Source organism: Hyaena hyaena, unplaced genomic scaffold (assembly GCF_003009895.1).
Source record: "Hyaena hyaena isolate Hyena2069 unplaced genomic scaffold, ASM300989v1 scaffold_541, whole genome shotgun sequence".
Taxonomy (NCBI): domain Eukaryota; kingdom Metazoa; phylum Chordata; class Mammalia; order Carnivora; family Hyaenidae; genus Hyaena; species Hyaena hyaena.
In genome coordinates, this window is record NW_024081174.1 from 434,354 (window position 1) to 459,289 (window position 24,936).

Below are 24,936 nucleotides of genomic sequence, written 5' to 3' on the forward strand. Positions count from 1 at the left end.
TGTTTAAGCTTGCCATTGAGCATTCCTTTTATACCGCTATCCAAGGAACATGGCTATCATGCTGTCTGTCACTGTAGTTAAAAAATAACTCTGGGCAGAGGACATTTAGTTCATTAATGGCTTGCCACTGGAAACTTCACACATAACCTTTAGAACTTTGAAAAATCTGAGAATGCTGTAAAATACAGGTATTGCAGAAAAGTGTACGGTGGCTTAGAAATTGTTAATGAGGTGGCTAGAATAACATACTGCTATTTTATGCTTTTGCAAAGACATGAATTCATCTTTCCCAATTAAACATTTAGTTTTCTCTTCCACTATATAACAGTGTGGCTTTTTCTTGTTAAAATTGTTTGAGCACCCAGGGGGTCTCCAGGTTCTCCTGACTGGGTTGTGTACTGCACAATTTAGAGGGCGCTATTTACCTAGGGTGCAGTGCACAGCCTTCGCAATTGCAGAGTGGTGGCCCTGTGGCCAGCACTATTGCTTTTCACTCCTTTCTTTTGAAGTCACAGTAATACAGGATTTTTATGTGGTAGGTGCTCTTATCCTCATTTTATAGGTAAAAAGATTGGGGCCCAGAGAGGATGAGTTGCTTGTGGAAAGATGAAAGCGAGGAGGAGGCCGAGGTAGGATTTGTCTTTTACTTCTAGGCTTCTTTTTCTAAAACCCCATACTTCTTGTTTATTTGCCAAGTTCACTTGTTTCACAGAACGTAATGTAGATTTGTGTTCTCAGCATGTCAGGGGGGTTTCGCTTTGTGTCTACCTTTACAGGTGATTGGTCTATAATTTTTTTGTAATGTATTTTTCAGGTGTTGGAATCAGGGCTGCGCAGGTCTCCTAAGACGAGTTGGGAAGTGTTCGCTCCCATTTTCTGAGAGCTTTACAGAGGGGTCTGACACATGTCTAACTGTGATCATGGGGCTGTCTCGATTCCCACTAATTCTGTCAAGTTTAAGTTTCTCCATTTGATCTAAGCTGCCAATTTTGTTGGCATGAAGTTATTTCTTTTTCTCTTTTTTCCTTTTTTAAGTTTATTTATTTATTTTGAGAGAGTGAGCAAGTGAGACAGAGGGGGCACACGCAGGGGAGGGGCAGAGAAGGGAGAGAGAATCCCCAGCAGGCTCTGCACTGTCAGCACAGAGTCCGATGTGGGGCTCGCTCTCACCAACTGCGAGATCCTGACCTGAGCTGAAACTGAGAGACTCACACTTAACCGACTGAGCCAGCCAGGCACCTCAGAGTTATTTTTAAAATGTTTTTTAATTATTTTGAGAGAGGTAGAGAACATGAGCAGGAGAGGGGCAGAGAGGGAGGAAGAGAGAGAATCCCAAGCAGGCTTTGAGCTCTCAGAGCCTAATGGGGGGCTTGATCTCCCCAACCAGGAGCTCATGACCTGAGCCAAGACCGAGAGTTGGCTGCTTAACCAGCTGAGCCCCCCAGGCGCCCCTCCCCAGAGTTATTTCTTCTAGTCCTTTTTATCCCTCTAATGTCTACAGAGTCTTTTAGTAATAACTCCTCTTTCATTCCTGATACTGGTAATTTATGTTCTCTTTCTTTTTTCTTCTAGCAAGGGATTTATCAGTTTTGTTCATCTTTTCAAATAACCAGCTTTTAGCTTTGTTAATTTTTCCCAATTGTTTGTTTTCTATTCTATGGAATTATGCTTTTTATTATTTTCTTTTTTTTTAATGTTTTATTTATTTCTAGGAGAGAGACAGAGAGAGGGACAGCGTGAGCAGGGGAGGGTCAGAGAGAGAGGGAGTCACAGACTCGGAAACAGGCTCCAGGCTCTGAGCTGGCAGTCAGCACAGAGCCCGACGCGGGGCTCGAACCCAAGAACCGCGAGATCATGACCTAAGCGAAAGTCGGACACTTAACCGACTAAGCCACCCAGGCGCCCCTTTATTATTTTCTTTCTTCTACTTACTTTGGGCTTACTTGCTTCTTCTTTTTCCAATGTTTTCATTCAAGACTTTTCTACTTGCAGCATTTTGTGCTTAAAATTGCCCTGTGAGTACTGTGTTAGCCCCAGCCCACAAATGTTGATACACTTTATTTTTATTATCATGTAATTTGAAGTATTTTCTAATTCCCTTGTGATTTCTTCTTTGACATATGTGTTACTGTTTAGAAGTATGCTGCTAAATTTCCTGATATTTTGGGGCTTTTTCTAAATATTGATTTTTTTTTAAATTCCTTTTTTCTTTGTGAATTCTTTTAAAATTTTTTAATGTTTATTTATTTTTGAAGTAGAGAGAGACAGAGTGTGAGCTGAGAAGGGGCAGAGAGAGGGAAACACAGAATCCAAAGCAAGTTCCAGGCTCTGAGCTGTCAGCACAGAGCCTGACGTGGGGCTCGAACCCATGAACCGTGAGATCATGATCTGAGCTGAAGTCAGACGCTTGACCAACAGCCACCCAGGTGCCCTGTCAAAATATTGATTTTTTAAAAAGTTTATTAATTTTGAGAGAGAGAGAGGGAGCGCATGCGTGCACACACACGTGAGCGGGGGAGGGGCAGAGAGAGAGGGAGAAAGAGAAAATCCCAAGCAGGCTCTATGCTGTCAGTGCAGAGCCCTATGCAGGGTTTGATCCCAGGAACCATGAGATCGTGATCTGAGCCAAAATCAAGAGTCTGATGCTTAACTGACTGAGCAACCCAGGCGCCCCAATATTGATTTCTAATTTATTTCCACTGTGGACAGAGGACATATAAACTTGTCTTTAAAATGGGCTGAGACTTGTTTTATGACCTGACACACAGTCTATGTTGGTGATGTACCATGTCCATTTGAAAAGAATGTGCATTCTTGTTGGATGTAGTATTCTATACATACATATCGGGTCAGAGTGTTTGAGAGTGTTGCTCACATCTTCTGTGTCACTACTTAATTTTTGTCTTATTCTACTAATGGCTGAAAATAGGTGTTAGAAATCTCCAGCTATGATTGTTACCCTTGCTGCATTTAATTCTGTTGATTTTTGCTTCCAGGTAATTTGTAACTCTATTAATTAGGTGCACACATAATTATAAGCTTTATTTCCTCTTATTGAATTGACCTTTTTATTGTTATGAAATGTCCCTCATTATTCCTGGTAATACTTCTTGTTCTGAAAGCTTCGTTGATTGATATTAATCTAGATACTCCAGCTTTTGACTAGTGTTTGCATGGTGTATCTCTTTCCGTCCACTTCTTTTCTTTTTTTTTTTTAATTTATTTTTGAGACAGAGAGAGACAGAACATGATCGGGGGAGGAATAGAGAGAGAGGGAGACACAGAATCTGAAACAGGCTCCAGGCTCTGAGCTGTCAGCACAGAACCTGATGCGGGGCTTGAACCCGAGAACTGCGAGATCATGACCTGAGCCAAAGTCGGATGCTTAACCAACTGAGCCACCTAGGGGCCCCGTCCGTCCACTTATTTTCAACTTGTATTTTTTTATATTTAAAGTGCATCCCTCCTCAACCATAAAAATGGATGAGAATTTGCCATGCGCAACATGGATGGATCTAGAAGGTATCATGCTAAGTGAAACAGGTCAGACAGGGAAAGACAAATACATAGGATTTTACTTAAATGTGGAATCTAAAACCTAAAACTAATGAATAAACAAGCAAAAAACCAGAAAGCAGAATCAGACCTATAAATACAGAGAACAAACTGATGGTTGCCAGAGCCGAGGGGCGTGGGGGACAGGCAAAATGGGTGAAGGGGTGTGGGAGATACAGGTTTCCTGATAGAGAGTGAATGTCTCATGGGTATAAAAGGTAGGGAATATAGTCAAAATAAACCATAGGGAATATAGTCAATGCTTCTCTAATAGTGTGGTGTGGTGACAGATGGTAGCTACTCTGTGATGGGTATAGCATATAGAGCTGTTGAATCGCTGTGTTGGACACCTGAAATGAGTGTCACGGTGTGTGTCACCTCGACTCAAAAAAGAAAAGACGTGATTCATCTTCCTCTTGATAAAAAGTTTATAGCTGAAAAAAAAGATAAAGTGCATGTCTTAAAGACAGCTTTTAGGTATATTCCATGAATTATTTGTTTCATTTAGTTCTGGAATTTACATTTTTTTTTAAATGTTTTATTTATTTCTAGGAGAGAGAATCAGCGTGAGCAGGGGAGGGTCAGAGAGAGAGGGAGTCACAGACTGAAACAGGCTCCAGGCTCTGAGCTGACAGTCAGCACAGAGCCAAAAGAGGGGCTCGAACCCAAGAACAGCAAGATCATGACCTAAGCGAAAGTCGGAAAGTCGGACGCTTAACCGACTAAGCCACCCAGGTGCCCCTATAATATCCACTTTAAAATTCTTATCTGCTGGGGTGCCTGAGTGGCTCAGTCAGTGAAGATCTCAGCTCAGGTCTTGATCTCAGGGTTGTGAGTTGAAGCCCCATTTTGGGCTCTGTGCTGAGTGTGAAGCCTACTTAAAATAAGATAAGGTAAGATAGAATCCTTATCTGCCAGTTTTAAAATCTGGGTCATCTCCGAGTTGGTCTTATCTTGTTTCCAGAGAATGTGTCACATTTTCCAGTTTCCTCACATATTTAATAATTTTGGATTGTATCCTGGGTGTTGGAAATGTTATGTTGATTTTGGATTCTTGTATATTCCTCCAAAGAGTGCTTTATTTCAAGCGTGCTCATTTGTTTGTTTTTAATTTTAGCAGCAATACATTTGGTTTGACTAAAACCACAAATCCTGTCTCTTAAGGACATTTGAAATCTCTGTCCAATATGTTTCAGCCTTAGCTGTGCTTTTGGGGTCTGCTCATGGTTCAGGGTCAGCCCAAGATTGGGGCCAAATTTACGCACAGAATTTGAGTCTCCCCTTTTCTGGCTCTTTTATTTTCTGGGGCACCCACCCGCCTCACTTTCCAGTGGCAGTGATTGCCCAGAACTCTGTCCCGTGGTTCCTCAAGTCAAAAAGGTGCAGACATTTTACTTTGTCATCCTCAGGCCTTTCTCTAGAAGGCAGTGTGGTGAACAGATGTAGGTGTGTATGTATGTGTGTTTCTTCCGGTGTTGGAGCTATATGGTTGTGTTGTGGGTAGGGTGGAATGGAACAATATGACAATGCCAAACAGCAGTGGCTAGAGGTTCCTGGGGTTGATGAGATGGCGAGACAGGGTGTTCCGGTGTGGATCTATGATGTTCTCCTCTTAGACTTGGCTTCCACTCTGCCAGAACTTTCCTCTCTCCCGAACTGAGTGGAATTTTGCCTGTGTGGCAATAGGTGGATTTCACGAAGGGGGCTTACTTGGAACACACACTTATTTAGCCCAGGGGGCTCCTAGGCGTGAAGTTGAAGGTGATGGAGGGCAGGCTCAGGTGAACCTCAGAGGAAAGAAAGCATGTGGGTCCGGACCATCTGGGGGTGCTGAGGGCACAGATTAGCACGCTTCATTAGCCTCTAAGAATTTAAGTGGCTGGGAAAACTGTGTAGGGCATTAAGGCATTATTGGGCAGAGAAGACATCAGAAGAAATATTGGAAAGTACTTTTCCATCTTTTCACTCTCTAAGGTTTATTTTATTAGTGGAAGAAACTTGTCAGAATGAGACTTAGCTCTTGTTTGCCAGCGGTTGGTTATTCAGCTCGCTAGAAATGTTGTTGTGTTCTCTGTGAAGACTTTGAATAGCTAGAGGGAATGGGGAAAAACCGGGTTTGGGATATTACAGTGTTTGTCATTATGACATCTTGCAAAAATTAGAGAAATACCCTGTGTCACAATAGTTTCTGAGTTCCAGCTGGCTTTGGTTTTATTGACGGGCGAATGAAACAAGCCCCTTTCCACGTCTATTTTCTAGATATATCTCTCTATAATCTATGTTTTCTCATTACGAATAAATCATAAAATAAAATCTTAGCTCTTATATAATTTTTATAACAGGTTTGATTATTTCATTGAAAATGTAGTATGTGTGAAAATTGTTAAAGTATTTGAGCATAGCTGTCTGAAATGTTAATGGTATTTTAGGGACATGAAACTTGGATGTGATTTATTAATATATTTTTTAAAGCTTTAATTTAGATTCCAGTCAGTTAACAGATAGTGTAATATTAGTTTCATGCATACAATGTAGTGACTCAGCATTCCATACCTCACTCGGTGCTCATTCTACAAGTGCACCCCTTGATTCCCATCACTTATTTCATCTATGCCCCTACCCACCTCCGTCTGGTAACCATTAGTTTGTCCTCTATAGTTAAGATTTTATTTTATTTTTTTTTAATTTTTAAAATTTATTTCTAGGAGAGAGAGAGAGACAGCGTGAGCAGGGGAGGGTCAGAGAGAGAGGGAGTCACAGACTCGGAAACAGGCTCCAGGCTCTGAGCAGGCAGTCAGAACAAAGCCCAACAAGGGGCTCGAACCCACAAACAAAAAGATCATGACCTAAGCGAAAGTCGGACGCTCAACCGACTAAGCCACCCAGGCGCTCCAAGATTTTAATTAAATAATTTTTACTGCCTGAACAATCCATTTGCGTGGTTCAGAAACAGAAAGTGTAAAAATTAAACAGTACGGTGTCTCATTCTCAGTTTTATCTTTTTTTTGTCTAGATTCCAGTTCCCCTCCCCCTTAGGTGACCACTGCTATTTGCTTTACGTGTCTTTTGGAGAGAGTGGTGTGTGTGTGCGTGTGTGTGTCTGCGCGTGTGTGTGTGGGTGTGTGTACACTTAAGTACACACCCACACCCACACACACACGCGCAGACACACACACGCACACACGCACGCACGCACAGAAGGAAGACTTCATTTTCTGTTCTAGTTCCTGGTGCTGAAATCACATTTTAATAATGTACATGTGAGCATCATTCTTAATCCATTTTGTGGTCTCTGTAAGGCCTGGAAGTATTTTTAAATATCACATCATTGCATTATTGGATCTAGTGCTTTTACTTTCTTAACAGGCTTGCGTTAATGTGGTTTTGTTGTTTTGCAGAAAGGGATTCATTTTCTGGAAAGTGGTTGAATTAAAGATTTTACTGGTGGGAATTTGATTTTCTAAACCAAAGATTTTGTGTTTGATTCTTTTCTTAGCTAAGCGACTAGATCAGGAGATGGAATGTAAGAATCGAATAGGAATTAACGCTCGTGGTTGCTTAAACTTGTTTTTATTCTCGTTCTTTAAGCTAGGGCAGTATTCTTGAAGATGCATGTCTTTTCTTCAACATGTTTGCAAATATTTTGAGAACTAGTGGCATTACTTTTTAATTTTGTTACGTAATTAATAGTTCTCCTATGATGGCTTATTTGGTCTCCAGCATTTTGCTTACTTTATACTCTTGTGTTCTAGGCAATGTAAAGAAACAAATTTGCAAGAAAAAAACTTCAGACAAAAAAGGAAGACATCAAAGGGAGTGGCCTCAGTATTCTCCTCTTGAAGATATTAAGCAGCGGAAAGTATTAGATCTCAGAAGATGGTAATCTCTAAAAATGACCTTTTTCCTCCCCCCCACAATACCGTTGTCATACTTCGTAAAGTTAATGGTATTTCCATAGTATCTAATTCTAGGCTAAGTTTAGGTTTTCCAGATTATTTTGAAGTATTTTCACGCCTGGTTATTCATTGTGGTTCCCAGCCATGAACCACACTTCATGTTTGCTTGTTGTGGCCTGTATGCCTTACTTCCCTCACTTTTGTTTTTTTTTTTAAATTTTTTAATGTTTTATTCATTTCTGAGAAAGAGAGAGGCAGCGTGAGCAGGGGAGGGTCAGAGAGAGAGGGAGACACAGAATCTGAAACAGGCTCCAGGCTCTGAGCTAGCTGTCAGCACAGAGCCTGATGCGGGGCTCGAACCCACGAACCATGAGATCTTGACCTGAGCCAAAGTCGGATGCTTAACCAACTGAGCCACCCAGACGCCCCTGTTTTTTAAATTTTAGGACATTGACTTCCTTTTTTAAATGTTTATTCATTTATTTATTTTGAGAGAGACAGAGAGCATGGGGAAGGGGCAGAGAGAAAGGGAGAGAAAGAGAGAGGGAGAGAGAGACAATCCCAAGCAGGTCCCACACCATCAGCACAGAGCCCAACAGCGAGGCTCCATCTCACAAACCGTGAGATCGTGACCTGAGCCAAAATCAAGAGTGGTATGCTTAACTGACTGAGCCACCCAGGAGATTGACTTCTGAAAGATTGACTTGGCCAGGTATCTTGTAGAGTGTCCTACCTCCTGGATTAGTCTGATTTTTCCCCCTGTTGTCTAAATTATTTCTATAGCCTCAGTATTTTCTGAAAGCTGGAAGTTAGACGTACAGACCTGGTTTAGACACCAGTTGAACATTTTAGGCAACAGCACTGCCTCGGTGGTGCCGTATGTTCTTCCCAGAGCATCAAACCGGGGGATGCACAGTATCTGGTCATCCCGTATGAGATTGTAAGGCTGATTATTGGAATTAGGTGGTGACAGCGTCAGCCCACATTGTCAAGTTCTTTTTTGTCCCCTTCTGCGACCATCACATAGTGGGGGACGGTGGCATCAGGTTAATATCCATTAATATCCATTAACTTTTCACCTAGTGGCTTTGGCCAAACCCACTGATGATTTGTACCTGAATCCTTGCTGGAAAATGGTGATATTTCAAATTTCTTTCATATCTTCTCCCTTTATTACCTGACACTCTTCTAATAAGAAGAGCTTTCACTCATCAACTGCGGCTATTTGGTTACCTTAGACTACAGTTCCTATTTCAAGAAAAAAATGTTTAATTAATGATAGCTTTTAGATATTACTAGTCTATGATTTGAGATTTTAAAAAATTATTTGTGTGAGGTTTAAAAAATGTTAGATTTTATCACTTATTTAATAAATATTGGACCCCTCACTGTGGGCTGAGAATACAGAGATGCACAAAACATGGCATTTGTTTTCTCAGGGTTTATTTCTTTATTTATGTTATTAAAAAATTTTTTTTAAATGTTTATTCATTCTTGAGAGAGAGAGAGAGCAGAGTATGAACAGAGGAGGGGCACAGAGAGAGGGAGGCACAGAATCCGAAGCAGGCTCCAGGCTCAGAGCCTGATGTGGGGCTCAGACTCACAAACCATGAGATCATGGCCTTAGCTGAAGTCAGACACTTAACTCACTGAGCCACCTAGGTTCCCTGGCTCAGGGTTTAAAGTCTAGGCGAGAAATGGGACTAAGTAGAACAACATAAAATATCTCAGGCAGTTTGTCAGATGATGGGTATGAATAAACTACCAACATGAGAGGAAAGAATGATCATCAAAAGGCTTCTCTGAGGAGCTGGGTCTTTTTTTTATATATATATATATTTATTTATTTCTAGGAGAGAGAGAGACAGCGTGAGCAGGGGAGGGTCAGAGAGAGAGGGAGATACAGACTCTGAAATAGGCTCCAGGCTCTGAGCTGGCAGTCAGCACAGAGCCCGACGAGGGGCTCGAACCCACGAACTGCGAGATCATGACCTAAGCGAAAGTCGGACGGTTAACCGACTAAGCCACCCAGGCGCCCCAATCTGAGGAGCTGGGTCTTAAGAGAGGAAATCTGAGGGTATGGAGGTCTTTGCATGGTTGGTAGGAGGGTGTCTTGCATGTTGGTAATGAAGATTCGACAAGCTTGTCTGGAGTGAAGCTCAGAGAAGCCAAGAGGCTTACCTAACATCGCACGGTGAAGAAGTAGATCTTGTATTAAAACTGAAGAGGGCCAGACTACAAAGTTTGTATTCTTTCTGCGTAACCTGTCATGATCTGTATCTTGGACACCAGGCTAAGGATTTAGATTTTTTTTGTTCCTGACATAGAGATAAGCCATTGCCAGTGTCTTAACAAAAGGGTATTTTAAAAGATTAATTGGTAGTAATAAGTATGTAGATTGTGTTGGAGAAGAGACACTAGAATCAAAAACAGTAATTTTAGTTTCTTTGGAGAAAGCCTTTGCCCATGTTTGCTTCTAATCCCTTAGACCTAAGATTTGTTTTAACAACAAATTCGGGTAATTGTATTTTAGTAGTATAACATGTGCAACCATAAAGACAGATGAGGAAGCACAGGTGGGAGAAATAACCTGAGGGGAAACATTGTCAGGATGACAAACTAATTTCCCACTGAGGATGTCACAAGATGAGGGTTGGGACGGAAACACCCGTAGGAGATAGTAGAAGGCCAGTGAAAGTTTTAGGCTGGTCACGAACAAGACCAGTAAACAAGTTTGGGTTGATGAAGAAATATGGAAAAATCTTAAGGGTGTCTAGCAGTGATCCTAAGGCTTTGTGAAGAGGTGTTTCAGATAATAGTTGGGAATATAAATATGGCAGAATAAGGCCTGTTTCCTTCATTCCTTCCCTCTCTCGGGGAGGTAGACTTTCCTCTGCCCTTCGAGGCTCTTCTAGCTGGAATTAGAATCAAATTGATGTAAGACAGATTAGCAGGAGAAAATCGAATGTAATAACGTATGTACAGGGAATTCACACAGATGTGGAAATTCCAAAGACATGGAGGTAACATGAAGCTTTTGTGAGCTAAGAACAGGGGTGGGAGCCTCAGGATAAGAGTAGGAAGGCTATTAGCCTGGAGAAGAAAGGAGAGGTTTTGAAAAAACAAAGATTGCCCTATTGCGCAGATAAGCTTCTTGGGTAAAGGGGACTCTCTGTCAATAGCTCTCTTCCTGGTAAAGCAGGTACTTGATGGGGGAGATAAAGAGTTTTTTTCTGAATCTGCTGGGTTTGGATTGCTTTGAACTCAAAATAATGTTCATGCCAAAGTGGCCCATCTTGGGGTGGCCTGCCCTTGACCCCTATGCTTCAAACCCATGGAAACAATAACAAGAAAATAAAAAATAGGGAGAAGCTCTATCTTCCCTGAAACAGAGAATTAACAACACCCCCAAACCATAGGCTCTAATGCACACTTCTCAAATCCTGTGCACTCCGGACCCACAGGGAGAGGACGCCAAGAGCGGCAGAGACTACTCTCGGCCTCAAGCAGTGCAGGTTTCCCTAAAGTCCCGGTGTCAGTCCTGAAACCATCCGGTGACCCTCTGGTTAGATCTAGGAGTGGGAGCCGCTGCAACGGTAGAGAGACGCTGGGGTTCTTGGTGGAGATCCAGCTCAGCACCACAGAAATGCAGGCAGGAGCTATAGAAGGAGATCCTGCTGATCTGATCACTGTTGGATTATTTTACCCCCTAATTTCCAGCTGAGGACAGTGCCTTGTGAATTGCTGGGAAGGTGGTGATGGCCAGAGTGGAACGTGGGTCACACACTTCCTGATTTCAAAACATCCCAGAGCTACGTAATCAAAACAGTGTGGTCCTGACATAAAGACAGATATGTAGACAAATGGGTCAGAATAGAAAGCCCAGAAAGAAACACTTATGTACAAGGGCAAACAGTCTTCAGTAAGGGTGCCAAGACCACAGAAGAGAGGAAGGACTGTCTCTTCCACAAATGGTGCTGGGAAAAGTGGATATCCACTTGCAAAAGAATGAACTTGACCCTTGTCACCACACACAAAAATTAACTCAAAATAGATTAAAGACATAAATGTAAAGACCTAAAACTATAAAACTAGAAGAAAACAGAGAGGGAAATTTCATGACATTGGATTTGACAAAGATATCTGAGATATGACATCAAAAGCACAGGTAACAAAAGCAAAAATAGACAAATGGAATCGCACCAAGCCTTAAAACTTCTGTGCATCAAATGAAACCATCAAAAAAGTGAAAAGGCATCCTACAGAATGGGAGAAAATATTTGCAGATCATACATCTGATAAAGGATTAATATCCAGAATATGTAAAGGACTCCTACAATTCAACAACAACAAAAAAATACCAAAAAACCCAATTAAAAAATAGGCAAAGGACTTGAACAGACAAATCTCCAAAGAATGTGCAAATGGCCAGCAAGCATACAAAAAGATGCTCAACACCATTAATCGTCAGAGAAATGGCAAATTAAAATTGCAATATAATATTTCCTCATACCCATTAGGATGGCCACTGTCCAAAAAGCCAGAAAATAATAATCGTTGGTAAGAACATGGAGAATTCAGAACTTTGTGCACTGTTGGTAGGAATATAAAAATCTAAAATAGGACAGTCCCTGTGGAAAATAGTGTGGAAGTTCCTCGAAAAGTTAAAAATAGAATGTGTAATATGGGCTGAATGTTTGTGTCTCCCCCAATTCATATATTGAAATCCTAAGCTCCCATGTGATGGTATTAAGAGGTGGGGCCTTTGGGAGGTGATTGGGTCAAGAAGGGGGAGCTCCCATGAATGGGATTAGTGCCTTGTACAGGACAGGAAGAGGGAGCTTGCTTCCTCCTGTCTCTGCTCAGTCATGTGAGGACATAACGGGAGGATGGTCATATGTAGTTTCTCACCAGACTTTGGATTTGCTGGCACCTCAATTCTGGACTTCTTAGCCTCCAGAACTGTGAGAAATAAATAAATGTTTGTTGTTGAAGCCACCAGGTCTGTCGGAATTTGTCATAGCAGCCTGAGCCGACTAAGACACCATATCATCCAGTAATCCCACTTCTGGATATGTATCCAAAATAATTGAAAGCAGGATCTTGAAGAGATATTTGCATAGTATGTTCACTGCAGCATTATTCACAATAGCTGAGAAGGGGAAGCAGCCCAAATGCCCACTGATAGTTGATGGAGTAAAGAAAATGTGGTATATACACACAATGGAATATTAATTCAGCCTTAAAATAGAAGGACTTCTGACACACGCTACAGCATGGATGAACTTTGAGGACATTATGTTAGGTGACATAAGCCAGACACAAAAAGACTAATAATGTGTGATTCCATTTATAAGAGGAACTTAAGAGTTGTCAAAATCAAAGAGACAGAATGTAGAATGGTGGTCATCAGTGACAAAAAGAGAAATACTGTATGATTCCATTTATACGAAGTATAACGTAGTCAAACTCATAAAAATGGAAAGTAGAATGGTGTTTGTCAGAGGCTGAGGAGAAGGGAAAGGGGTGTTGTCCAGTGGGTGTAGAGTTTCAGTCTTGCAAGATGGAAAAATTCTAGAGATCTCTTTTACAACACAGTGAATATAGTTAACATTACTCAACTGTACCTTTAAAACCTGGTTAAGATGGAAAATTTTATGTTATGTGTTTTTACCAAAATTATAAAAAGAAAAAAAATGGAGGGGCAGACTTGGCAAATTTGACGATGGGCTGCTGAAGAGAGCAAACGACTCTTCAGTGATAATCGGCTCTATTCAAGGATGAGTAAAGACAGAGGAAGCAACTTGATATATGTGTATAAAAGTTGTAAGTTAAAATAGGCAACAGTGGAAGGCATATGCATCTTTGGAAGTGTTATTCAAGGAAATAAAGTTAAAATTCAGAATAAGCCCTTTATATCAAGAAAGTTACGATTCATACTATTTTTCAAAATGAAGTCAAAGAGGGGCGCCTGGGTGGCTCAGTCGGTTGAGCATCCGACTTCAGCTCAGGTCATGATCTCACCACTGCTGGGTTCGAGCCCCACTTCGGGCTCTGTGCTGACAGCTCAGAGCCTGGAGCCTGCTTCGGATTCTGTGTCTCCCTCTCTCTCTCTGCCCCTCCCCCCCTTGCACTCTCTCTCTCTCAAAAATGAATAAATATTTTTTTAAAAATGAAGTCAAAGAAGAGGTCATATGACCACAGAAGGGGAGATGATTGACAGCCCAGGGAAAGAAGTGGAGGATGAACAAAGTCATTGCACTTTAGAAGCGAGCAAAAAAAACCCCAACCCAGTGAAGACATAATGAAGTCAATGGTGAGTCAGTGTGAGGAAATCGCACAAAACCCAAATGGAAAAGAACAAAAATATAAAAATGTTATTGGGATGCCTGATTGGCTCAGTAGGTAGAGCATGTGAATCTTGATCTCAGGGTTGTGCGTTTGAGCCCCACATTGGCTGTTGAGATTACTTAAAAATAAAATCTTTATTTAAAAGAAAAGATAAATATGGGTATCAGACAGAAGCTCCCGATATCACTAACTGGTATTCCTGAGAAAGAGATCAGAACAAATTGAAAAAAAAAAAAAACATATGGAAAGACACAAATGGAAGGAAAGGCTAAAGTGTGCAGATTTGAAAGGGTAAATTGTGTCCCAGGAAAGGAAAACTGATACAGACTGATCAGCACCAAGGCATGTTTTGGTGGCGTTACTAAAGTTCAGGCATAAGGAGTCATGGGCATTCAGTGCAAAACCAGTACAAAGGGAAATTATCCCTTTGGTCTCAGTCTTCACAAAATGGCAGTACTTGCTGTCAGGCTACAATGGAGTCTTGTTTCTTGGGAGGGAAAATGTCACCCAAGTGTCATATTCACGCTGTTACTCAAGTGTGGAAGCAGTGGAGTCCCAGTCATGCGAGAACTGAGTGACTGCAACAGCCACGAGCTCTTAGCCACTCAACAAGCAATGTCAACCACCCAAGATAGGGAGAAAAAAAAAAAAAAGGAATGGAAAAGCATCTGGAAACAAGTCATGGTGACTGCTACGTCCATTTGTGGAAAATGTAGTTGCAGAAAGAATGTTGGTGGTGGCTATGAATACACGAGCCCTTCTGGAAGTTAGCTTCTGAGTTTGAAATATGAGAGCTCTGTAACGCCAACACTTTCTCAAGTCAGGGTCATTTCTGCGGGTGGGAGCTCTTCTTTAAACAGCCTCACAAATAGCTATAAACGAAACCATTCACAATGTGCTCATGGTTTTTTGCTTTTGTGGATGCAAACCAGTTTGTAGTGTTTCTTTCCTGGATGATGATTCGTGAGTGAGTTTCCTAGAGCTACCATCAACTGGCTGCATTAAAACAACAGAAACTATCTCTTACTTCTGGAGGTTGGCAGTCAGAATCCAAGCTGTTGGCAGGGCCACGTCCCCTCTGAAATCCGTGGGCTAGACTCTTCTGCTTCATCCTAGCTTCTGGTCCCTGGCCCTCCTAGGCTCGCTGCTGCGACACTTCTGTCTCTGAGTTTTCCATTCATGTGTCTGGGTCTTCACACAGTGCTCTCCTCTCTGTGTGTCCCTTTTTCCTTTTTTATAGGGACACTGGTCATCTTGGATTAAGGGCCCACACTTCCTCCAGTATGACCTCATCTTAGCTTAATTCTATCTGCGAAGACTCTATTTCCAAATTAGATTGTATTCATAGGTTAGGACTTCAACATATCTTTTTTTGATTAAAAAAATTCATTTCTTTTGAGAGCGTGTGCTTACAAGTGAGGGAGGGGCAGAGAGAAAGGGAGAGAGAATCCCAAGCAGGCTCCATGCTGTCAGCACAAAGCCCAATGCGGGGCTCAGTTTCACAAACTGTGAGATCATGACCTGAGCCGAAATCAAGAGTCAGATGCTTAACTGACTAAGCCACCTAAGCACCCCATGGACTTCGAAGTATCTTTTTAGGTGGGTGCAGTTCAATCCATAACAATTCCTGTATTATGTGGCTACATGATAACCATATAGTTAAGTAACCATAATCATCTTTTGTATCTTAGTCTTAAAGGTCCAACTCAGTTTAGGTTGTAGATACAAGAGTCATGGTTGCGTTATGTATGTGCATTGTGCATATTATATACACATATACAAATATACATACATCTGTATGTATGTATCTGTAATTTTTCTTTTTGTAAGTAATTTTTTGTTTATTTATTTATTTCGAGAGAGAGAGAGACAGAATGCTTGAGGATATGCGCAAGCAGGGTGAGGGGCAGAGAGAGAGGGAGAGAGTCCCAAGCAGGCTCTGTGCTCAGCCCAGAGCCCAAGGAGCGGCTCAGTCTCATATTCGTGAGATCATGACCTGAGCCTAAATCCAGAGTCAGATGCTTAAAAAACTGAGCCCCTCAGGCACCCCTCTTTTTGTAATTAATTTTAAGGTAACACTAAAACTGTGTTTAGTGATGATAAACTGTGTTTCTCCTTTTTGTTTTGGCCGCTATTAGCACCTTCATTAGAAAGCAGTTGGGAGGGCACCTGGTTTGCTCAGTTGGTTAAGCATCTGACTTTGGCTCAGTTCATGATCTCATGGCTGGTAAGACTGAGCACCGTGCTGGGCTCTTTGCTGACAGCTCAGAGCCTGGAGCCTGCTTTGGATTCTGTGTCTCCTTCTCTCTCTGGCCCTCCTCTGCTCACTCTCTGTCTCTCTGTCTCTGTCTCTCTCTCTCAAAAATAAGTAAACGTTAAAGAAAGAAAGAAAGAAAGAAAGAAAGAAAGAAAGAAAGAAAGAAAGAAAGAAAGAAAGAAAGAAAGACAACAGTTGGGAGGTGTGCCTGGTTGGCTCAGTTAGTAGAGCCTGTGACTCTTGATCTCAGGGCTGTGGGTTTGAGCTTCATGGGTGTAGGGATAAAGAAAGAAAGAAAGAGAAGGAAAGAAAGGAAAGAAAGGAAAGGAAGAAAGGAAGGAAGGAAGGAAGGAAGGAAGGAAGGAAGGAAGGAAGAAAAAGAAAGAAAGAAAGAAAGGAAGGAAGAAAGGAAGAAAGGAAGAAAGAGGGGCGCCTGGGTGGCTTAAAGTTGGTTAAGCGTCCGACTTTCGCTTAGGTCATGATCTCGCGGTTCGTGGGTTCGAGCCCCGTGTCGGGCTCTGTGCTGACTGCCAGCTCAGAGCCTGGAGCCTGTTTCAGTCTGTGACTCCCTCTCTCTCTGACCCTCCCCTGCTCACACTGTCTCTCTCTCTCTCTCTCTCCTAGAAATAAATTTAAAAAAAAAACATTAAAAAAAAAAGAAAGAAAGGAAGGAAGGAGGGAAGGGAGGAAGGAAGGGTGGGAAAAGGTAATTTGAAAGCTAATATTATTTCCTTTTTAAAAATTTTTTAAATGTTTATTTATTTCTGAGAGACAGAGACACAGCATGAGCAGGGGAGGGGCAGAGAGCGAGGGAGACACAGAATCTGAAGCAGGCTCCAGGCTCTGAGCTGTCAGCCCAGAGCCCGATGTGGGGCTCAAACCCACAAGCTCTGAGATCACGACCTGAGCAAAAGTCAGACACTTAATTGACTGAGTCACCCAGGCACCCCACTATTTCTTTTTTTTTAATTGAATAGTCTGGGGGCACTTGGATGGCTCAGTCGGTTGAGCTTCCAACTTCGGCTCAGGTCATGATCTCACAGTTTGTGAGTTCGAGCCCCGCGTCGGGCTCTGTGCTGACCGCTCAGAGCCTGGAGCCTGCTTCTGATTCTGTGTGTCCCTCTCTCTCTGCCCCCCTCCTGCTCATGCTCTATCTCTGTCTCTCACAAAAGTAAAATAAACATTTTAAAAAATTGAATAGTCTGCTTTTTTCTCCTCTGTTCATGTTAGCTGTAGTCATTTCTCTTGACACATGACTGGAAAATTGTCTGCAGTTAAATTGTGCCGTGGAGGGATTTTGTGCTACACTTTAAAATTCTCTGATACGGGGCACCTGGGTAGCTTAGTCAGTTAAGCATTGGACTTTGGCTCAGGTCATGATTTCATAGTTCGCGTATTCGAGCCCCGCATCTGCTCTATGCTGTAAATGTGGAGCCTGCTTCTGATCCTGTGTCTTCGTCTCTCTGTGCCTCTCCCCAGCTCATGCTCTTTTTCTCTCTCAAGAATAAAAATAAATAAATAAATAAAAATAAAAATAAACCTCTGGTAAAACCCAAGGGTTTTAGTTGGATACAGTGGGTGATAAATGGATGTTTTTTGGTCTGAGTTGAAGAATCTCTGGAAAGTTGATACACGGGGACAATGTTTTGTTTTGTTTCCCCAGTATTTTTGAAGTTGCAAATAATTATTTTTGCAGCTCAGCTATGAGCTTACCCTGAAATTTATTAGTTGGTGTCTGCATTTATATATCATTATTTTTTTCTGTTGGTTTGGATAACATCTGCTTTAACTTGTGGTTAGTTGAGCTTAGCTAGTTTTATTAAACTATATGATTTATTGTTGCTATGTATTTTATGATATATTTAATAAATATGAAAATGTTTTAAGTGAATAAAGATTTTACTTTGGCTTTAATGAGAGAAGTGTTCGTTACATTAACACATTTAGTTGCCATGAGTGTTATCTTTCTATATGCATATTTTGTATTCATTCAAGTGAGGAAGACAATCTTTTGTTTTCTCAGGTATTGCATAAGCCGACCACAATATAAGACTTCTTGTGGCATCTCCTCATTAATTTCTTGTTGGAATTTCTTATATAGCACAATGGGAGCTGGAACGTAAGTGTGTTAATTTATTGGTATCCCGAAACCCCAAATTCACAAGTTATTTGGTATTGCTTTTTCTGTAACTGAAGATTTCTCTTTAATTTTTATTTCTTTTATTTTTATTATTTTTAGAGGAGAGAGAGAGAGAGATTGAGAGAGAGAGAATCTTAAGCAAGTACCACGCAGGGCTCAATCCGACGACCCTGAGATCATGACCTGAGCCAAAATCAAGAGTCGGGACGCTCAACCAACTGAGCTACCCAGGCACCCCTGTAATTGAACATTTTTAAAAATAGATTTTTCAAAAATCTAGAAAAAAATTGCTATAGTTTTTATAAGCCTTTAGCTGAAAATAATAAGTATGCCTTATTGTGACAAAATAAAATTTAAATGTACAGTTGATGCTTAAACAATGCAGGGGTTAGGGCAGTCTAAAATCCACATATTCCTTTTGATTCCCCCAAAACTTAACTACCAATAGCCTACTGTTGACCAGAGACCTTACCAATAAAGTAAACAGTAGATGAACACATGCAGTATGTATTATATACTATATTCTTACAATAAAGCAAGCTAGAGAATAAAAATGTCACCAAGAAATTCATTAAGAAGGAGAAAATACATTTATAGTACTGCACTATATTTATAAAAAAATCTACGTGAAAGTGGACTTGCACAGTTCAGATCCATGTTGTTCAAATGTCAACTACATTACTAAAATTGTTTATAAATGAGATGCAAGACACTTGTTGGGATGAGCACTAGGTGTTATACATAGGGGATGAGTCACTGTAATCTACTCCTGAAATCATTAAATTATAAATTATAGTCACACTAGGGGCGCCTGGGTGGCTCAGTCAGTTAAGCAGCCAACTTCAGCTTAGGTCATGATCTCATGGTTCGTGAGTTCGAGCCCCGCGTTGGGCTCTGTGCTGACAGCTCAGAGCCTGGAGTCTGCTTCTGATTCTGTGACTCCCTCTCTCTCTGTTCCTCCCCTGCTCACACTCTGTCTCTCAAAAATAAATAAATGTTAAAAAAATAAAAAAAATTATAGTCACACTATATGCTAACTAGGATGTAAATTAAAAAGAAAAGAGAAGAAAAAAACAACAACAACAAAACAGAAAACAAATCAGATGGACATCTGAACATTGAGGTAGATTATTATTTGCATGTGATTGGAACTGTAAAGTGAAAGGCACTGTTTCTTTTGCAGACTTCCACCTATTACCCAAGAAGAGGCTTTACATATTTTGGGCTTTCAACCTCCATTTGAAGATATTAGGTTCGGCCCTTTCACTGGGAATACGACACTTATGAGGTACGAAGTCCTCACTTACGGACAGTACCATCTTTCTAGTTCTGTAAAATAACAGTGCTGTAGATGTGGGTTGTAAACCATGTTTCCAGCTGCTGGGTCCCCAGCTTCTAGTAGATACGCTAAACTTGGGTGCTGCCTGAATTTCTCTGGAACCTCACTGATGTTATCTGTGCTGTGGAAATATTGCTATGAGCACATTTTCTTCTCGTTTGCAGGTGGTTTAGACAAATTAATGACCACTTTCATGTAAAAGGATGCTCGTATGTGCTATATAAGCCTCATGGGAAGAATAAAACAGCTGGAGAAACTGGTAGGTAAACAGTAGGTTAAAAATGAAAGATTTTTACAAATACACATGCGCACACGCACAAATACTATAAGATCCATCACAAAAATTGGCTGATTTGATTAATGGGGCATTATGTAAACCCAAACACAGTCTTTACTTTTATGTCTTTATCCAAGGGGGAAACTATAATAGATTTCTGTAGGGTGTTTTTCCATTTTCCGGTGAATATTTTTAGTTCTCCTCATCTTTGCATGTGGAACTTTTAGAATTTTAAAATATGTCCTAAACACTACTTCAACACATTATTTGTACTGTTTGGGCCTGTGGGGAGTGTGTGTGTGTGTGTGTGTGTGTGTATGTCTGTGTGTGTGTGCGCGTGCACACATGTGCGTGTGTGTGAGCTCGCGTGCGCGTGCATGCTGGTAAAACCCTCTCAGGAAGAAACATGGAATTTGTAGCTCCTCTTCCTAAAAAGGAATGCCAGGATCGTAGACTATTTGATGTTAGGCCTACATAATACCAGCTAATAACAGGACAACGGACTTTGAAAGGGACAAAGTTCCATTTAGAATGGTCTTGGCTATCACAGAGAGTAATTGATTTTAAGGATTGTTTCAGTTTTATGCTAGTTACATTTGACAGATTAGCAAGAGAAAGCCAGTTTATTAACGTGTGCAGCACAACTTGAGGTGGGAGAAACCTCACTGAAAAGTAACGCAGCGTGGTGGCCTAGGACAGCTCGCTTACCCTCTGCCACAAAGAATACATTTGGAGAGAAGTGACTTAGACAAGGGAAAGGCATTTCGGTGCCCAGGGCGGCAGACCGAAGGCTGCCTACATGGGAAGGAACTGATGGAGTCAGGTTTGTTTGCAGATAGATCCCTCTGGAGCCATCTCTGGGCTAGGAGTCTGTCTCCAGTAAAAGAAGAATGTACACCCTGCCTTTAGGTTGGCATGAGCAGGATAGAGAGAGCTTTTCCATTAAGCATTTGCGGCTTCTTAATTGCCTTTAGCTCAAAACCGGTTTTATGTCAAAGAGGCATATTTTGGGCGACATATTCTGGTTTCCTTCCCTCTCCATCCTGGGCAACCCCAGGCTTACTTCCTGCATCCTTCCTACAGCCATCGAAGTAGTACCTTAAATTTTATGGGGCTTAGCAGAAACCCTCAGGACAAAAACCTTCCTAAGATCTCTGCTTTTATCTCTTTTTTAATCTCTGGACGTTCTTCAGTTATGTATTTTAACAAATCTTTTTAATGTTTTAACCAGTGTTTTTGTTATGTCATTGGCAGGGTGCTTTAGGGTATACGTATCCCAGGGAAGATAAAATGATGTATCAGTTTAAAAACTTTATATTTTATGTAGGGGGCGCCTGGGTGGCTCAGTCGGCTAAAAACTTTATATTTTACGTATTTGGGTTTATTTTCACAATTATGTATGTTCTGTTGTATGAAGCAGTCCCAAACACAGAATTCTTTGGACAACAATATACCATGGATATTATCTTATTTCTGTGATTAATTTATGTATTCTGATCAACATCTGTTTCTTAAACCCAGATTTATTCATAGACACGCATACAGTAACTACACCAAGCACTGTTTTACTAGCAGTAGTACTGGTTATGGATATTTAGTTTTCCATAAACTATTATTCAGATTATTGGCTTGACCTTCAACTTGAAAAAAATTATTTTTGAGAGACAGAAAGAGAGAGCACGAATGGGAGAGGGGCACGGAGCGAGAAGGAGACAGAGGATCCAAGGCAGGCTCTGTCCTGATAGCAGAGAGCCCGATGCGAGGCTCGAGCTCACGAACTGTGAGATCAAGACCTGAGCCAAAGCCAGGCGCTTAAGTGACCGAGCCACCCAGGTGCCCCTGACTTGACTTTCATTTAGTATATTAATTATTCCTGCCTTAATATTGAATGTTTTATACAATTTTGAGGTTTTAAGGTCTTTGGTGGTTGTTTTTTTTTAATTTTAATTTTTATTTATTTTTTATTTTTTAAATCAGCATGGACAAGTAAGGAGCACCTTTGGTAACCCTGGTGATCCAAATCAAGAGTTGGATGCTTAACCAACTGAGCCACCCAAGGTGCCCCAAAAAATAAATGTTAAAATAAAAGTATCTGTTAGGATGACTCTAATTGGCATTGGTGTTACAGGAATGTCATTGTCATCAAATAAGTGGGTTTGGGACACTTGACTTTTTGTGAAAGAAAAAGGATAATTTGGCCCTTTCTAAGACCTTTACTTTTATTTTCACAAAATAAGTAGAATCCTTTTCTGGCCCCAAAGATTTAATCATTCTCTGGTTATTACGAAGCATAATAATGATCCTACTCATTAAACAGTAATTAGTGCTCCGCCGTGGGACTCTGATCTTCTCTGGGGACTGCACACGTGTGACATGTGACCTTTTCTGACATGTGTGCTCAATCCATAGAATTAATATGAGTAGAGCTTGATTTTTTAAAGTATGACAAACAGAAGTAAATGTTCTAATATTTTGTTTCTGTGCCCAAGAGATCGTGTGTAACCACTTGGATGTGTCCACATTGTGAATCATTAACCTAGAGCAGCGATGGGCAGACCTTTTCTATAAATAAGGGAATAATCGATGGAGAGGATGTCACACGTATGTGTCTGAGACTATGGAAAAATACTGCAACACAGTTCTCAGGGTGAGGTCCCCAGACTGCATTACGAGAGACACCAGCCTGATACTTGGGTTTCTTTTCTTGCTTTTCTTACTGTCTGCAAATCAGAAGAGGATTTCATCAGAGAAGCTCATGGATTGTTGTTGTATCAGCAAGCATCTAGATAGAGAGGCAGGACCTATGCATAGAAGGGTCAATAAAATTAAAGGAAATCATAGGAATCATGAAGACTCAGAGGAGTTATAGTATGAGAGAAAATGTGGTATCAGAAAGAATATGATATCAAGAAAATCTGAGTATTACAGAAATGTCAGTAATGTAAATTTAATCAAATTCCCAAAGTAAGAAAATGTCATTATTTATCAATGAAACATAAGAAAATACTAAGAGAGCCCTGGAGACAGTTGGTTTAGGAACCACTCTTCTGGAATTTTCAACAATTTTTGTCTAAACGTCCTGTCCCACCTTAAGATTTTATGCCATACTTTTATTAGAAACTCATTTGCAGATCTTTTGAGGGTTTGTATTTTATTTATTTCCTAATAGCCTAGTACTTCCTGGGTCCTTCATGACTTAAAAAAAAATTTTTTTAAACATTTTTTTGTTTTATTTTTGAGAGAGACAGAGTACAAGTGGGGGAGGGGCAGAGAAAGAGGGAGACACAGAGTCCAAAGCAGGCTCCAGGCTCCAATTTTTCAGCGCAGAGCCTGACGTGGGGCTCAAACCCATGAACTGTGAGATCATGGCCTGAGCTGAAGTTGGCCACCAACCGAGCCACCCAGGTGGCCCAATGACATTTTTAATTTAATGATTTGATGTGTAGATTAACCAGGGCCCTTAATAATCTAGGCTGTGTGGCACTGGGTACTATGGACGTTTTTACCTGTATGTTTAAACTTCCTCCAATATACACTAAGTCTTTTTCACTGAGGAGTGTTATAAACTGTAACCCATTCTCCTGCCCCAACCCCCTTTTCTTGGCATGGGGAGTAGAATTGCTGCCATTTCTTCAAATCAATTTAAAAAATATATATTACAGTTTCATTTTTATTTTCATGTTTCCTATCACAATACTTGACACCTATTTCTTCTTTTTCTTTTTTAAATTTTTATAATTTTTTTAATATTTATTATTCATAGAGAGAGAGGGAGGGAGGGAGAGAGAGAGAGGGCAAGAAAGGGAGGGTGGAGGGGGGAGAGAGAGAGAGAGAGAGAGAGAGAATCCCGAGCAGGCTCCATGCTGTCAGTGCAGAGCCCATTGTGGGGCTTGATCCCATGAACTCGAGATCATGACCTGAGCTGATATCAAGAGTCAATACTTAACTGACTGAACCACCCAGAAGCCTCTCTTTTTCTTTTAAAAGAAAATTTATTTATTTATTTTGAGAGGGAGTTGTGGGGGGGCAGAGAGAAAGGTAGAGAGAGAGGATCCTAAGCAGGATCCATGCAAACATCGAGGGATTTGATCTCACACACTGTGAGATCATGACCTGAGCTGAATCAAGAGTCAGGTGCTCAATTGACTGAGCCACCCAGGTGCCACCTGACTATTTCTTTTTCTGTGTGTGTTTTCTGAAGGGTGATTGGTCTGCTTCCCACCTTGACATTTTCTGCTCTTCCTCCTCAATGATCAGTTATCCTGAACAAACCCTGATCTATTGCTGAAACTTTCTCTGCCACTGAAGGTGCCACTTCTTAATTCCTACAGGACTGATTATTTGCATTTGTCTTTTGGCATTTGGCACATGCAGCCTTATGTTTCATCTTTTTAACATATCTGTCCAGCTCCTTGACCATGAAGATTGCCTTCAGTGGCCCTTTGAGTCAGTATATGGTGCCTTGTGATCTCACACCTGCTGCCCTGGACCTTCTGATTGTATTCAGAGGGAGAGAGGGTACCTGTGTCAAGAGAAAGATCTCTCTGTTCTCCCCCTTTGTGGAAGAGTTCAGAAATTGGCTTTTCTCGTTTTCTCTGCGATGCTGAGTAGTGAAAACCATTGTCACCTGTTGCTGTTCACTTGAAAAATACTATGAAATATATTTTCCCTTTTTGTTTACGTTATCCTTTAAGGACTGTTAGGCCTGTTTTCCTGGGTACGAGGCTTCTTCGACTGACTTCGTAACTTCCCAGTGCTTGTTGACATGCTCGTCTCCAGTGGTCCCTCAGTCAATGGAAACTGAGCTCACTCATGGAAGAAAAACAAAATACAGGGATTTTGATACAATTAGCAGATTTAACTGTTGATATGAGGAGAAGTATTTTTTTTCAGAGATGTAATTACGCATAATGAAAGTCTGTACAGTAAGTTGTCAACAACTAGTACAAACTAGTGCTTCAGTTTTACCATTATATTACTATTATTATCATTCAGATACCTAAAACCTCTTGATTCACTTAGATACCAACATTGATGCCAGGCAAGTTTCTATTAATCTTATTTTTTAAATGTTTATTTATTTTAATGTTTTATTTATTTTTGAGAGAGAGCTAGAGACAG

General features: G+C 40.9%; 1 protein-coding gene across 3 annotated transcripts in view; it reads left to right on the forward strand.

Moving 5' to 3' along the window:
- BIVM (basic, immunoglobulin-like variable motif containing) overlaps positions 1–24,936 on the forward strand; it is a 44,821-nt gene that overhangs the window by 7,403 nt on the left and 12,482 nt on the right. For all 3 annotated transcript variants that reach the window (XM_039255710.1, XM_039255712.1, XM_039255711.1), the window contains exons 3-6: positions 7,308–7,434; positions 18,083–18,178; positions 19,383–19,487; positions 19,703–19,797. In XM_039255710.1, the coding sequence (XP_039111641.1) occupies positions 7,308–7,434; positions 18,083–18,178; positions 19,383–19,487; positions 19,703–19,797 (423 nt within the window). The remainder of the gene's footprint in view (positions 1–7,307; positions 7,435–18,082; positions 18,179–19,382; positions 19,488–19,702; positions 19,798–24,936) is intronic.